Raw genomic sequence first — 16,149 nt, 5'->3', positions numbered from 1 at the left:
GGAATGTAAATAAATCTCTCTAGGGACTGGATAAGCCCACTCTCTGGGTTTATAACACAGAGATGTCCCTAAGATGGAAGACCTCAGAGCCCCTTGAAATGTAAAGACTTCTAGTGTCAATCTTGCAGCCCATCTCCTTATATAAACTTCTGTCTCTGGAAGAGATAAGAGAAATTTTATAGTTTTTCCTTTTGCTTCACTGTATAAATTGTGTGACATTTCATCCTGACGTATGTGCGTGTACTATGTTGTGCTTACTCAATAATAAATCAATTTTCATTCTTTCCGTATTGACACCAAGAGGTGTGTCTTTGTTGGTAGGACTTTTACTCCCTCAAGAGTATATTGGTACAATCTCTTTGGAGGCTGGCTGACAGCTTTTTGGGTTTGTGTGTGTGTATGTGTGTGTGCGTGAGGAAGATTTTCCCTGAGCTAACATCCATTGCCAATCCTACTCTTGTTTTGCTTGAGGAAGATTCGCCCTGAGCTAACATGCTGCTTATCTTCCTCTACTTTGTATGTGGGATGCCTCCACAAAGCGTGGCTGATGAAGGGAGCAGGTTGGCACCTGGGATCCAAACCTGCGAACCCTGGACTTCTGAAGCAAAGTACATGGAATGTTAACTGCTCGGCCATGGGGCCGGCCCCCATGACTGACAGTATTTATTGAAGTGAAAAATGCACATTCTATTCCCACCACTAGGAATTTATCCCACAGATATACTTGGAGATGTGCAGAGTGAGCAAAAATTCTAAAGAAAAACATGCATCCTTCACTAAAAGTTATGAAGCAGGCATACAAGAGAACACTCTATGACTCTTCAAATGAATGAGATGGACTTCCATGTATTGGCATGGAAGGGTCTCCATATACACTGTCAGGTCAATAAAGCAAGGTGCAAAATTGTGAGTTTACTATAATGACATGTGTGTACTATATATTTGTAGACACACAGATTTTTGTGGAGGACATGGAAGAATCTGTCAATGGTGGTTATCTCAGGGAAGGGGGGCTGGTGGTTGAGTGGAGAGGGTATAACAGATTTTTGATTTCTTTCTTCTTCCTTGTTCACTGTTTACCTTTCTTAAGCCATGTGAACATAATATTTTATAACAAATATAGTGGTTTAAATGTAAGTAAAACAAAATGAAACCTCTATAGAGACTTTATAGACCTTGCTAGACAGTAAGTTCCAGAAGCAACATGGAAGAAGGATTCTGTTGGCTTTGTTCAAGGCTGTATCCATACTGCTTAGAACAGCGTCCTGCACAGTGTAGATGCTCAATAAATACTTGAGATTGAAACCTAAGTGCCTTCTTTGTCTCTCCCAAGGAGTTTGACCTTGGAGTTATTTGATCTTCAGGCCAAACCTCAAGGTGATCTTTGATTTTCCCACATGGTCTATATCTTCTCTTCTCCATCTCTGGCTCACACAGCTCCATTGGCCAGGAGGGACCCCTCCTTTGATTTCCCTCTCCACCTCTTTTAAATTGTACACATTTCTCATGCTAGTCTGAAACTCTAATCTCCAGAAAAGATTTTCCTAAACCTGAGAAAATACTGTCTCCTTAACTTGTGGTCTTATGGTGGCCCTATGTGTCTACCTTCCATCACTTATTATATATTATGACTTATCTTGTTTTAAATTTTGTCTGTAAATTTGCCTTTTTACCTAGAACTATGACTTGTTAGGCCAAAAACCATTCTCATGGTTCTCCAACCCTGCCCCATCCAACCTCACACATAGAGTGCTATGTAGCCATCAACTGATTCCTTTTTTTAATAATTGGGATGTGAGGTTAAGTTCCTTGGGTCTCTCGCAGGGATTTCTTTACCAGAGGTCCTGTTAGAGTCTTTTTCTTGGTCTAAGTTCTACCTTTTCTAAAGTTAGCCTGCTTTCCCTCTTGCTACAGGAAGTTTCCCTTGACAAATCAAGCTCAAGGGGATAACTCTTCTTGACTCTTACAACACTTAATGTCTGAATAATTTCTTGGAAATGAAATGTGTAAAACACTTAACATTGACTACCACAATTAGTATTATAGGCCTTAGCTTTTAAGTAAGTAACTGATATTTCTCAGGCTAAGAAATCACAGCACACCACACCATACAATCAGATTGTGAAGTGAATCTTTACATAGCCAAATATGAGGGGTCAGTCAAGGAAACAGGTGCACAAGAAGATAAAGCTTCCAAGAGAAGAGTAGGAACACAATGTCTTAGTGCTTTGTTGCTGTCTGTATTGGCAAAGGGAATGCTGTTCTCATTAAACAATCAAGCATTCTTGACTCTACCCGTTTCTCAGGATGACTTAGTTCAAGCCCTGTTCTCTTTCTGTTATTCTTTTTCCACATTTACAAAAACGAAGCAGAAAGATCCACTCCAGTTCCTTTATAGAAAGAATTAGTTTAACTAAAATTGGGATTTGAATAAGGACCATTCTGGAGGTGTCTGTAGCTTTATGTATCACAATCACATCCCAACCCCCTGCTCCTATCATCCATCCATCCATCCATCCATCCATCCATCCATCATCCATCCATCCATTTATCCATCCAACCATCCATCCATCCATCATCCCTCCATCCATTTATCCATCCAATCATCCATCCATCCATCCATCCATCCATCTCTCTTTCCTTCTTTCATTCATTCTCTCTCTCTGTCTTCCCTTCAAGCTTAACTAAAGAAATTTTAGAAGTCCACTTCAATTTCTTTTCTTTGGCCCTTGCTATAAAATGATACACCTCTGATTTACTTCAAATTAGAATTACAGAAATTATAGAGCCTCTACAGAAAAAAACGTGCCCTGGAATGTTTTCAAGAGCACTATTTTTAGTAGATGTCTATGAGCCCATTAAGTGATGAGTTTTCTAAATTCTACTATCTAAATCAAATGTTGGCCATTCTGTTTTCTTTCTCTAAGAGATATGAGCCTTAGAGCTTCATTTAAATTTCAAAGCTGGATGACACTTGAGAAAGAGATACCAAAGTCTTTTAAAGCCTGGTTCTTTTTAGCAATCGATAAGCTATAGAGCATTCAGCCTGAGAACTAAAGGAAAACCAGAACACATTTTGCAGGACTTCATACTGTGAAAAATGGGAAGAATAAAGGAATCAACAGAATGTTCTCACTTTGGCAGGGTATGTTTGGGGGTGTGGGGGTAGAGTTCTTAAATTATCAAAATTAACAAAAACTTTACTTCATTAAAACAATTCATGAGCAGTATATCCTATCAGTGCAGTATTTTCTATAAAACACATACTGGTGGTGGATTCTCTGTAAACACCCCTTTCCTAAAATACAAAGAAGCTTCCTTCTTCATCTCTTCTGTTTTGGTGACAAATCTTACCATTTACTTCAGATGAAATAAATTTCCTGCAACAGTTTGACTCCACAATGTGTACCCATAATTGCTTGTAGTTTTAGTATTCTGAGAAGTCTTAGAGGGAACAGGTGTTAAAAACATTTCTGCGTTCTGCCTCTGTGCTGTTTCTTGTGACAGCCTAAGCTGTTCAAAGCAGTGGCTACGGAGGGAGCGTTCAATTCGTCTTGGTGTTTTAACACTGAAATGCCCAAAGCTCTAGGTAGCCCTGGTCTTCTCTCTTGCCTCCTTCCCTTACAGCCCTTGGCCTCTGAAACTTAGCTCCTTGTTAAAAAATCTCCTGGTTATAGATGAAGGCTTAGAAATCTCAGGAACATTTGGACCAAAAATATAGATCCTTGGAACCTGATCTGAAGACCTTGAAGCCATGATAGCAAGTTGGGCAAATATATTATCAGGTTTCCTTATGGCCTCCTTCCTTGGTACAAGTCTCTGGCTCAGCAAGATTTAAATCTTAATTTCTCGAGGCTGATAGCTCCTCTCCCTTCTCTTGGCTTATACGAGACAGGGAAGTTTTGAAATAATGATAGCTCAACACATTTTTCTCTCAAAAATGCAAACTATTTCAGAGTTAAGTTCCCGTTTCTTTTCTCCCTTTCTCTACATGATATATGTTTTGCTTTGGCTCTCAATCAATTTATTAGTTTATCCCCAAGGCTCTCTCTCTGGGGAAAATGGAACATAAAGAAGAAAGGAGAGGCGAGAAAGAGGAGTCCACTTACCGTCTTCTGAACTACCAACACCATAATGGTTGCCACGGCGAAGACGAGACACAGAGCCAGCGTGGCCGTGGTGAAATAGTAGTTGCGCCTGGTGGTTCCCAAGTGGCTGGCGACGGAGCCTCCTGGCACATGCATGACTGCGTCTTGAGAAGGGGCCACTCGGTTGAGTGCTTGCTGCAGCCCTGGGTCCATTCTTATATAGTCTCCCCCACATCACACCTTATCTGTCCTCATCTGATTCGGTTCTGGGCCCATCTCCGTTCCAAGAAGGATTCTCCCCTGTATCCTGGATCATGTGACTTGGAAAAAAACCTTCACCGGCTGCCTGGTGAAGAAACTCTTCTCTGGGGGCGTGAGGCGAAAGGCGGCAGCAAGGGTGGGGGAGAGGCTCATTTTTCACCTCCTGGGATTAATATCTGAGTGCAGAGAAACTGTAGCTACAGACAAGGTGGCTGATGTCAGAGGGCGCGAGTAGGAAAATGACGGTTTCCCTACGCGCGCGCGCGCGTGTGTGTGTGTGTGTGCGCGCACAAAGAAACTCCTGTTTCAGTTTAGACTCAGCCACAAAACGCCTTCCTGCTTGAGAAACAGCACATTCTCTTTTGCGAGGCCTGCGGCTCAGAAGACCTCATCAGAGAATGTCCTGGGGAGACTGGATTCCTTGGACCGCAGTAGAATGACTCAAAAGTCTTCAGTTTGATTCGATCAGCTTCTGCTGAAAACTGGAAATGCTGCCAGCTATCTGGGAAGGAAGAGCCCGCAAATGTGAAGATTTATCCAAAGGGGGACAGGCTTGTGGCAGTATGCAGTGTGGGGACAGGTTCAAAGATATTGTTTGAAAGCAGGAATCTGGAAACATTGATCTTCTGAACAAAAATGCCTGCAAAGTGTATTGGGATCTGCGAAACTGGCAGATAAACCTGGACCTGCTATAAAACTCATAAAAAGGGGAAGGAATTGGCGAGGAGGGTGAGGGTGGGGAAGCAGTGTGGCGTGGAATGTGGGAGGGGCTGTGTTCCGTGCAGTGTGTGTGTGCTAGGTGTGGGTGGTGGGTATGTGGTGTCTGCGTGTGCTGCATGTGGGTGATGCATGTGTGGTTTGTGTTTGTGGTGCATGTGTGGTGTGCATTTGTGTTGTGTGGTGCATGTTCTGTGTGTATGTGTGTGGTGCCTATTGGGTGTGGTGTGTGTATGTATTTGACTGCCACCATTGAACCCCTACTGACTCGGGCACGGTGCTGGGAGCTTTTCACGCTGCCTCGCTCCACCCTCATCTCCGCTTTTTGAGGCAGGTAACCTTTCTTTTTCACGGACGGGAAAATTGAGGATCAGAGAAAGTGAAAAGCGTCTCAAGCAAAGTTACAACAGTGGATGAATGAAATAACTTGGGTGCATAGTCATACCTGGCTGGTCCCCAAGCCCATGCTAAATCCTCCAACCTTTACTGCACTCAAAGGCTGAAAACCTGAGGTCCGATGTCAGTCGGACCCTTATTGGTCTTGAGGCCTTGTACAAATCGCTATGCCCCTCCCTTTCCCCATCTGCGCTGACAGCCACCGTGAAGAACAAGTGAGACGGTGATGTAAGCATACTTCATGAATGGGAATAGATTTGGCAGAGGGTGTTGGACCATTCCGGTTAGATATTCCCCTGGGGCCCAGTCTGGAATTTAGATAGATACAGTAGATAGATTCCCTGTGGGACAGAGCTGGTCACATCTGTGGTTACTAACGATCCCCACTTCCAAACACCATTTAAAATGTGAATCACTGCGTCGCTGCCGCCTCCGGTAGGGCTCTTTGAAGACTTCATTTGGAAGTCCCCAATTCTTTGTAGCACCCCTCCTTTTTCTGCTCCCTTTTTGGCTGCAGTATATCTCTGAGAGGCAGCAGAAATCCCACGTCCTCCTGGGGAAATGTCCTGTGTCCAAAACCAAGCTTGGAGGATTCCCAATGCTGCCTTGCGCAGATCCCAAACTGCTGAGCATCACTTGAGTTGGGTCAGACACTAGGAGCTGGTCTGGATATTCCTTCCCAGTGACCTCGCAACATCATAGATCCTGGAGATGGAAGAGCCATCAAGAGGTAAATTGTTTTTGTGGGCTAAATAGAGCAGTAGGTAATATACCCACTTTACAGTCACGGAAACTGAGGCCCCCTTGATCCCAAGTTGGACTTGGTTTTGGAAGAAGTAGGTGCATGCATTCATTTGGTCTGGTAATCGAGATGGGAATGAAGCTAGCCAGTGTTTTTTGGTGTGTGTCCCTGGCTGCTCTGGGGAGAAAGCTGTGTCCTGTGGTGGGCACGGGCAGCGAGTGGGTAGCCGGGGGCTCTGTAGTCTGCCCAGAGCTGCTGAGAATAGGCTGCTCCCTCGGCCTCTCTCTTCAGTCTCTTTGATGAAAGTGGAAAACTCGTGATTATTGAATGGAAGCTGTGGGTGTTGAAAAATAAAAGGGCTTTGCTTGAAGTGCAGGTCTTTCTGAAGGCCCGTGAGGCTGAGAAGGGCAGTGGAAAAAAATGTTTGTCTTACAGTTACCCGCTTTGCATACAGTACAGTGTCCTGGGAGGGAAGGCTGACAAGGGGGAAAAATCACCCTTTGTTTTTACTCAGAGCCTTCTGGGCTCTTGAGATTTTCAGATCAGTTTGCTTCTCCAGCACTTGTGGCCCTATTTCACTCACCTCCCTGTGGTACTCTTCCACTCATGAACCTTCAATGGGTCCCTAATTCCTGTCCCCACTGGGCTCAGCTCCCCTCTGCTGCCAAGCTGTTCCAGAAGCTAGCCCAGCCAACCCAGCGATCCCATCCCTTGTGTTAACTGGCATCTTTCTCTTTTCTACTCAGCCACCCAATACACGAATGGAAAAAGCCTTTACAGAGTTTCTTGTTGAGTGATTCTCAAATCCTTTCTGGAAGTGAAACTCAACAGGGGGTGAAAAATGTAAGAACGCAGAGCTTCTCTGGCTGAACCAGAGGTGGGACCAGAAGAAGGGCCTAGCCCAGCTTGCTCATTTACCTTCGAGTGGCCCAGGGTCTCTCCAAGATGGCCCGAAGTTTGGAAACTTGCAAGTTAGCTCAAAACTCCTGTTCCTCAGATCAGGAAACTGAGACAAAGAAATGGAAATGATTTGAGGGCGTTCACATAAGGAGGGGCAGAGACAGGCTTAGACGTCCCCTATGCTCATTCTCATCCCCTCTGCTGATATTCCAGGCACACTCAGGCTTCTGGCCATCTTCTCCTCACCCTTCCACTACTTCAGATCCTTCCTGTCCATCCAGGACCCTGCCAGCCTATCTCACTTCCTCCGGGAAAGCCTGTCCAGCTCTCTCAAGTCCACCAACCTCCTCTCTCCAGAACCCTCTATCTCCATACTAAGTAAGACTGCATCTAATTATCTGTTTGTCTTGACATATGATAATCAAGTGTGTGAACACATAAGATGGAGAGTCCCTGAGGGCAGTCTGCACTTTCCTTGCATCTCACATTGCCTTACTTGGCACTGGGCTTGTGTATGATCGACTCTCAGTCAATGCTTGTGTTGATTTTGTGCTTATGGAAAGAGAAAGTTCTAGAAGTTTGGCTTATACAAAGGAATTGTGTGATGGTATATTTGCCTCACGCTTCTCCACTGTCTCCCATTTCCCTATCCTTCCCCAGATGGCTCACCTGGCTGCCCATTGGCCTTTATGTTCCAACATGGCCCCGTGAGAGTGACCCCTTGCCTCCTTTCGGCCTGTGAATAGTAGTGAGGTGTGGCTGCAGTGTCTGAGACTTAGTGGGCACACAAAACTCATTCGTTATTCCTTCAAGAAGGAACTCCATTTTGAAAAAATGAAGAAGAACTCGTTGTATGACACCCCTCTCCAGCCCTGCTCCGCCATTACTTTCTCAAATGAGGGCATGTGGGATCTCCATCATGGAGACTAGTGGCTTTCGAAGTGTGATCCCTGGACCAGCAGGAGCAGAACTAGGTGGTCCTGCACATTCTCAGGCTCCACCCTAGACCTATTGAATCAAAATTCAGGCCGGGGTCCAGCAATCTGTGTTTTAACAAGCACCCCGGGGAATTCTCATTCCTGAAATCACTTGGAAATCACTACTCTGGGAAATGACCTAAGTTCCAGAGAGCGCTTCCAAGGGATTTCTGGTCCAGACACTGGCCTTTGGGCGGGTGAACTCCTACCCCCATCGTGCAGACGAGAAAACTGAGGCATAGAAAGATTACTGTCCAGGGTCACGTGGCTGAGGAATGTTGGCATGAAGACTTGTTTTTCTGCCCTTTGATTGAACCTTCTTTCTAACCTCAAGTATAGCTATAGGCTATAAAGATACTATTGCTTATACAGATGCTGATATATTTTTAATATTTATCTAAATTTGTTTTGTGATCACTGTATGTGGTAGAAAGAAATATTTTTTAAAACTATTGGTATATGTGAGAGGAGGAGAAACTCACACAGGGTATTTTTCAAGCATAAAATATGTGATGAAACTGCCAACTGATGAGAGAGGATTCTGACCCATTAAATGGAGAACCTTCTGTTATGCTTGAGCTAACTTGAATAGATGGCACATTGGAGTTGGCTGGAGTGACACCTCACTGAGAGGGATCCAGTGAGGACAGATACGAGGGGGTAAGGTTTGGATCAGGGCCGGCAAACTAGGGTCATGGGCCAGAACATATTTTTATAAATAAAGTTTTATTGAAACACAGTCATGTCCATTTGTTTACGCATTGTCCATGGCTGCATTTGTAATACAATGGCAGACTGGAGTTGTTGTGACTGAGACCTCATGGTCCACAAAGTCTAGACTGTTACAAAGTCTTAACCCTTTACAGAAAAAGTTTTCTGACTCCTGGTTTAGATTATTAAAATAAACTCATAGTAGGTTAACCAAAGAAGGGGTTTGGAGAAAAGAACAGAAACGTATTTCTTAAGGGTCGTCTGTAAAATCTTCACTTATGTTTACATTGCTAACTCATGCTTTCATGGGGGAAGTTTAATTTTTAGATCCACTAACTCGAGAGGAGCTGGATGTTCTAATGGGTACGTGACAAAAATAGACTACTGGAGGGGACACAGGAGCTGAGAAATGTGTGGCAGAAGATATCTGGGAAATAGATATACTTTCAGTATTTGATATGTGCATATGTGTTTATTATACATATATACATGAATATATACATATACACACACACACATACATACATATGTATGTTATTCCTGCCTTTAAAAAGGTTTTGAGGCAACTTAAAATAAATACACAGATATAGAAGAAGTGAAGCCATTAAAACAAAGCAAAAGGTAGGAGCTAAGATGTGAAGGTAGAGAGTAAAGTGAATGGGTTAAGAAATCCTGGCTGATGACAGTTTCAGCAGTTGAACACAACCTGTATAGCTCTGAGCTTCCTGGTAACCAAGGCAAAGAAGAAAACACATTAGGTTACACAACTCTCTTTGATCGTGAAAAGCAGATGAATTCAAAAGGAGAAATGGGCCCTTCGCTCGTTGGGTCAGTGCTTTGAAATATATAACATCTTCTGAAATGGTAGATAATTGTAATCTGTGAATTGAAAGCATGCCATTGCAACGAATTAGAATAAGAGCCAATTTCAGCAAGTGAAAATAATGGAACGTTTCAAAAGAAATGTAGTTTTATCATTTTCAATGATGCAGAACTGATGATAAACAAATATTAGGGAAGTTGGAGATTCAAGAAAAAGAAAAAGCATCACTTTCTTGGCCTCCAGGCACTTCCAGTAGAATTGAAGGACTAGAAAACTCTTAAGGTAGATGGTCCTTAAGAACTCTATTGTCACTCAAAGAAGAGAGATGAGTCTGTGCTCTTTTGCAAAGCTGACACAAGATCCTTCCACATCAATAAAAAATTGGTATTGTTTACAGAAAAGACAGGACGACGTGCTGTATGGTACATCATCTCTCTGGGGTTTGAGAGCTGACTATGTACTAGGCACTGTCAATAAAACAATGAACACGACAGACATCATCTCTGCTTTCATGAAGCTTATGATTGGGTAAGTGAGATGGGCCATTAAATGAACAGTATAATATAACATTACTGATGTCAATAACAGGCGATTCACGGCGCTATATGTGCAAAGTGGGAAAGCTCAAGCTGATCTCATTTTCCAGGAGTCTTCCTTGAGATGAACTCTTTGACTTCGACACTAAGTTAATGAGTAAAACTCCACCCAAACTCTACCAGATCGTTCACTCCCGTCCTTTTCTGGTTTAAAATCTTTCAGCATCTCCCTTTGCCTGTGGAATCCTGGCCACATTTATTTGCAAGCCTTCCTAGCTTTTCCCTAAGCTTTGGTTTCAGCCTCTGATCCACTAAAACCCTACCCCCTCTCCAGGTACACTGTTTTCTCTGATCCTGAACCTGCTATCCCTTACCCAACTGCATTTTTGTGCAGGCAGCATCCTTACCGCAATATCAAATGCCCTTTCTTACATCTCTTGCTCTGGCAATTCAACACATTTTTTTTTTTTTAAAGTCACTATTCAAATACTGTCTCTTTTCCGAGCTTCCACTACCAACCTCCAGTAAGAAATACATCCTTCTTTTCCTTGTAGGGTTTCATAGCATGCTTCTACTTCCAGTCAATAACGATGAGAATAATAATAATAATTTTATGATCACAGCCACCACCTACATTTAGTGAGCTTGTATTGTGTGCCAAGCACGTTACATAAGTAATTTCACCTAATTTTTATGATTATCCTGTAAGTGCAAATTCCCATTTGGCAGGTAAGGAAACTGAGGCCTGGAGCTGCCAAGTGGCTTTTCCAAGGTCTTCTTGTTATTCAGTGATGGAGCTGGCATACTGACACAGATCTGCCTGACAGGAGAGCAAGTTTCTCTAACCACTACGCAATCATATTACCGGTACTTTAGTAGCTACCTGGAACTCTCTGTCTCCAGCTACTCTATAAGCACCTTGACAACACAGCATGTTTTGCTGGCTCCCAATAAATGTTTAAACTGTACATTTACCTAATAAACCCATTTTAAATACATAGTATTGGGGAAAACACCATTTTTTTTAAAGGCCCCCCCCTTTTTCTTATATTTACATAAATGATGTCTAAACATGTGCCTGTCCCGGAAAAGAGATACCAGGCCTGACTCTCTCCCTCATCTCTTCCCTCTTGCTGCCTTCCATCCTGCAAATTCCGCTCTCTGTCCTTCTGCAGTCCTTCCCTCCAAGTCTATGCACATATACATCTTGGAGAAGAAGCAGACAGAAACTATGACACATAGATGAGTAAGAAAATCAGTGTCTTCTTGGAATGGTGCCTGGAACGTAACTGATGGGCAAAGAATTAGGTGAACAAATGTTATTTGGAGAAAGGAGGGAGACAGAGAGAGAGAGGAGGTGGGGAGAGAGAAATTTTGAAACATTTCAGAAGTTCAGGATCTGTTTTCTTTGAAGAGAAGAATGGCTCATTTCTGAATTACTCAAACATTTTGCACGTAGAATCCAGCTTCTGTCCTCCGATTGTGCTAGATTTATTGACTGTACTGGGGGTGGAGGTTGACAACGAAAGATGTCCTAAAGTGTTGTTTCCTGATGTTAGCAAAATCAGGAAGTGACCTTTTCTTTTCTCTTTAAAGTGGGCTAACTTTTTTTTTTTTCAATTTCTACGAAATTTGAAGCTCGATGGGTCTTGGTTTTGAAGTAAAACTCGATTTATCCGTCGACTAAACTACTTCAAATTGAGCTGGTGCTTTAGCTGTGCAGTGCCACGTATTTTCAGTTAGAAAGGGATAAGTAAGCGAGAACACGTGTGAACCACAACAGAATGCACCAATTTGTTTTGTATAGTTGTTATTTTTACTGAGAAAGAGAATAAGTCTCAACCTGGCTTTGCCTTCTTAACATCAAACTTTCAGCTGTGCAAAGAAAGGGAGAATTCACAGATGGAACATGCCAGAACGTGAGCCTCTGCAGAGCGGTAATGACGGGAGGAGAACACAAAAATTGTTAAAAGTGGGAAAATATGTAGTGGAGCATCTCTTTTCAAAGTCTGTCCTCAGGGAAGCTGGAGAAGAGTGTGAAAGTTTGAGAAGCATTCAGAGGTGTCCTGGAAATACACATGTGACTTCAATCCCTTTTCCCTTCCTTCTACTCAAAACAAACGTTTGTTGGGTACTCACAGTAAGATAGGTACTTGAACCTTTGAGAGGGGGTCCACATAGGCACCCCAAGTCTCACTTGTTTTCATTGGTAATGTGACAACAATCATTTTTCACTTTGGGAGTGGTTGAAAGATTGATATCATGTTGAAAACACCTTAGAACACCTCCTGGTACGAAGTGGCACTTGGTTTACATTTGATGAAAGGATCTGAGTCTTTCTTTTGTTGACTTGAAGTGCTAGACGCTAATCTAGCTGAATAAACCACTGAGTGCATGTCTAGGCAAGAAAACTCCTCCTCCATCATCCCCATCAAATCACCAAGATGTCCATTGCTCCCTTCTCCCTTCCCAAGCTCTTTCTCTCTCTCTTTTCTCATGCGTCCCTTTCCTTCTTGGGTTCTTCTATTCCCTCCTGCTCGTGTCCCAGCTGCAATTTTACCAAGCATGTTTCTCTCTTTTATCTTCCTGTTATATATTTTTCTTTGTCCCAAATTGGTGATGAATATGTGTTGCTTTTTGTAAGAAAATACTAGAAACAGTCCATAATCTGTACCCAGAGGGAAGACCACAGTCATATCCTGGGATCATACTGAATTCATGTCAAACTGTTATTTTCTTTTTTAATATCAGAAGTTTCCCATAGGTTATAGGAAAATCTATTATTTTCTTGTCTGAATACTGTGTACTGCCTTTCACTACCTCTATCTAGGGAATGTGGAATATGTAAGAAATAAAATTAAACTTCTCTTTCTGAAACCAGCCCGCAGAGTGGTTGAGACAGGCCTGTGTGCCCCTTTCTTCCTGCTGTGTAACGTTACTTTCTGGGATATCCTATTCTGTCCTCATGTCAGAAAATGTCAGCATGGCTCTCCAATAGCTAGACAGGCTGAACCCCTTCTATGGGAACTGAGAGCAAATAAAGTATTAGTCTAAGGGGTTAATCTGACAGTTTGGCAAAACCTTAGAAGATGACTCCCTGGTCCCTAGAGGAGTGGAGCTCAGCCATGGCTTGGCAAGGTGCTCTTGGCAGTGAGCTCCTCTCATGAAGTCCTGCCTTTGGTTTCCCTATGCATGCCCCTTGGAGGATCCTGGCTCTCTTGGACTTCATGGAATCAGGGAAACCCCCACTCCGGAGACCACAAGGCTCTGCCTTTCTTTCTTCTTTCTCTTGCGTTGATATGATGGAGGTTGACAAGCCCAAAGTTAATACATTTACAACATTGTGGAAGCTGTCACCCAGGCTGCATTGGGACTGAGGGCTAATTAATTAGCTGTAGGTTAAAATAAAAGGACCCAATCTCTCTTACAGAGCCTTCTGGAGAACATCAGCAATGTTGTGATTAAAGGATTACAAGTAAAAACTAGAAACAACAAGAGGAAAATATACATGAATATTAATTTGATCTGGGCATGAGTAAGAGGTTCTTAAGAGCGACAGAGACTGGCTAGTGTCCACTGTTACGCCCATTCTGTGAGGCCACTTCTTCTGGACCTGGGTTTGTCTCTACTACTGCCTCTCAAATTTTAATTATACATACGAATTGCTTGAGGATCTCATTAAAATGTCAATTCTAATTCAGTAGGTCTGGAGTCGGGCTGATTACATTTCAAGTTCCAGGTAACGCTTATGCTGTCCTTTCAAGAGCCATACTTTGATGGGGAGGATAGGTGATCAAGCCTACAAGACCACAAAGGTCCACTTCACTTAGAAGAACATGGCAGAAGAAACACAGTGGGCCAAGAGAGCCGCATCAAGTGTCTCTTCAGTGGGAGTCTGCATGGCAGTCCAAGGGCTATTGTCTCTCTCCCCCCAACAACACAGGTGTTGTCCTCGTAATGAGACTCCATACTTGGATAGAAGGACCCCCCCCCCCCCCCAGTTTAAAAGCCCCAAGCTCCTCAGGAACCAATATCTGTTTTCACAGCTTCCAGGTCCTGCACTGGGAGAAGCCCAAATCTATCAATCAGGGGTCATTTTCCCCATTAGCAATGTCATTCCACCTTTATCTGGAAATCGTTTCCAGGGAATAGTGCTTTGAGCTTAACTCATAAAGAAAGCCAAGGCATTTGGTTAAATATTTACTCATACTCACCAATTTGTTTTTTGTTTCTGAACACACAAGGTCACCATGAAGTCTCCAATAATCTGTCTCCCTTGCATTTAGGGTAGAGCCATGTGACTAGTTTGAAGCAATGAAATATGAGGAGTTACGAGTTGGCATATTTTCTGAGCTCCTTATCAGCAGATGAGCTGGGTGCAGAGGATCCAGTTAAGGACCCCAGGGAAGACCTGTGGAGGATGGTGGAGGGATAACAAGAGTATGACAGAGAGATGCCTGGTAAGAGTTGCTATACATTTTGTGTGATATAACTAGCTTACCCTGTAATTTAGTCTTTAAACCATGATGCCAAAGAGGCAAAGGGGACTTGTATTAATAATTACACCGGGTTACTCTGGGACAATAGGTATAAACAGGGACTATCCCAGCCAAGCCATAACATATATGGTCACTCCCAGTATAACCCACTTTATCACATAGCAAAGTCTTCAGTAAAAATGGTATGATTTACCATTACTTTTAGAGCTGTGTATATGTGTGGGAGAGAGGTATGTAATGAAGCCCTGAGTCCAGTTTCTGGGTGGATATACGGCAAAAACAAGGAGCATCCATGGTGACCTATTCACATTTGAGTAATGTGGATGAGAAAATTCAGAGTCAGAGAGGAGATGACTTTCCAACATCACATCATAAGCTGATGACAAAGTTGGGCCTCAAAGTCTTGTCCTCTTCATTTCTTTTTCCAGTGTTCCACTCTGCCTCTTTGTATTAGTCAGGATACTACTAGGTATGCAGCAGTAACAAGTTAGCCCTGAAATATCAGTGATTTAATCAAGTAAGTATTTATTTCTCATTTATGTGGAGTGTTATGGGTGACAAGTAGCCCTTGTGGCCCCTAAGTTGACTGTGGAGAGGGAAGACTATGCAGAAGATTGCACAAGGGATATTCAATGGGTCAGGTCTAGAATGGCTTATATCACTGCTGTCTGCATTCTGTTGGCCAGAACTAATCATGTGGCCTCAATCTGAGTGCAGGGGTTGCTGGGAAATGTAGTCTTTCTATATGTTTAGGAAGAAGAAATAGTGTGGTGAATATTAAGCATTTTCCCCACACGCTTTCTCAGAACTACGCTTTAAAAATTGGCCTTATTAATTGTATAGGAAAGTATTCAGATAAGGCTGAGGGCCTCATGAGTCATCAAAGTACCCCCACCCCGACTCCTGCCCTCCATAGGAGATGGCATTAGTCTGCTAGGCTTCTATAACAAAATGCCATAGACTAGGTGGCTTAAACAACAGACATTTATTTCTTGCAGCTCTAGAGGCTGGTGCCACCATGGTTTGGTTCTGGTGAGAGCTTTCTTCCTGGTTTGCAGATGGCTGCCTTCTTGCTGTGCCTCACAGGGCAGAGTGAAAGAGAGCAAGCTCTCTGGTCTCTTCTTGTAAGAGCATGAATCCCATTAGGAGAACCACACCCCCACGATCTCATCTACACCTAATAACCTCCAAAGGCCGCATCTCCAAATACCAGGAATTTGAGGAGGACACAAACATTCAGTCCCAACAGAGACTTTCTGCCATTTTGTGCCTATACCCGGAACACTGTAAGACTAGAATATGGATACCTGAGTTCTGGCCCACCTGTGACTCTGGGAACTGCAGTCTCTGGTCACGTGGCTTCTTGCTGCATCAGTTTCCTTTAGAGCTCTTAAAATAATGAACATGAAGGAAACGTACGGAAAAGTGTGGTGATTATGGTACCAGTCAGAAGGAAAGAGGCTGTCTGTTCATTTTTTCATATAACATATATTTTGAGC

The 16,149-nt window shown here is 43.1% G+C and overlaps 1 protein-coding gene and 1 long non-coding RNA gene across 2 annotated transcripts in view; one reads left to right on the top strand and one right to left on the bottom strand.

Moving 5' to 3' along the window:
• The window catches only part of TNFSF8 (TNF superfamily member 8), a 28,430-nt gene extending 23,800 nt beyond the window's left edge, over positions 1 to 4,630 (bottom strand). Inside the window, exon 1 of the mRNA XM_014830410.3 lies at positions 4,110 to 4,630. Coding sequence (XP_014685896.1) covers positions 4,110 to 4,301 — 192 coding nt within the window. The 5' untranslated portion in view covers positions 4,302 to 4,630. The remainder of the gene's footprint in view (positions 1 to 4,109) is intronic.
• A 9,846-nt stretch (positions 4,631 to 14,476) lies between these two features.
• LOC106824228 (uncharacterized) overlaps positions 14,477 to 16,149 on the top strand; it is a 42,441-nt gene continuing 40,768 nt past the window's right edge. Inside the window, exon 1 of the long non-coding RNA XR_011506273.1 lies at positions 14,477 to 14,611. This is a non-coding gene — a long non-coding RNA (uncharacterized lncRNA). The remainder of the gene's footprint in view (positions 14,612 to 16,149) is intronic.

The sequence above is a fragment of the Equus asinus genome, chromosome 10 (assembly GCF_041296235.1).
Source record: "Equus asinus isolate D_3611 breed Donkey chromosome 10, EquAss-T2T_v2, whole genome shotgun sequence".
NCBI lineage: Eukaryota > Metazoa > Chordata > Mammalia > Perissodactyla > Equidae > Equus > Equus asinus.
Note: the sequence above shows the minus strand (reverse complement) of the source record. Positions and strands in the feature narration are given on the sequence as shown.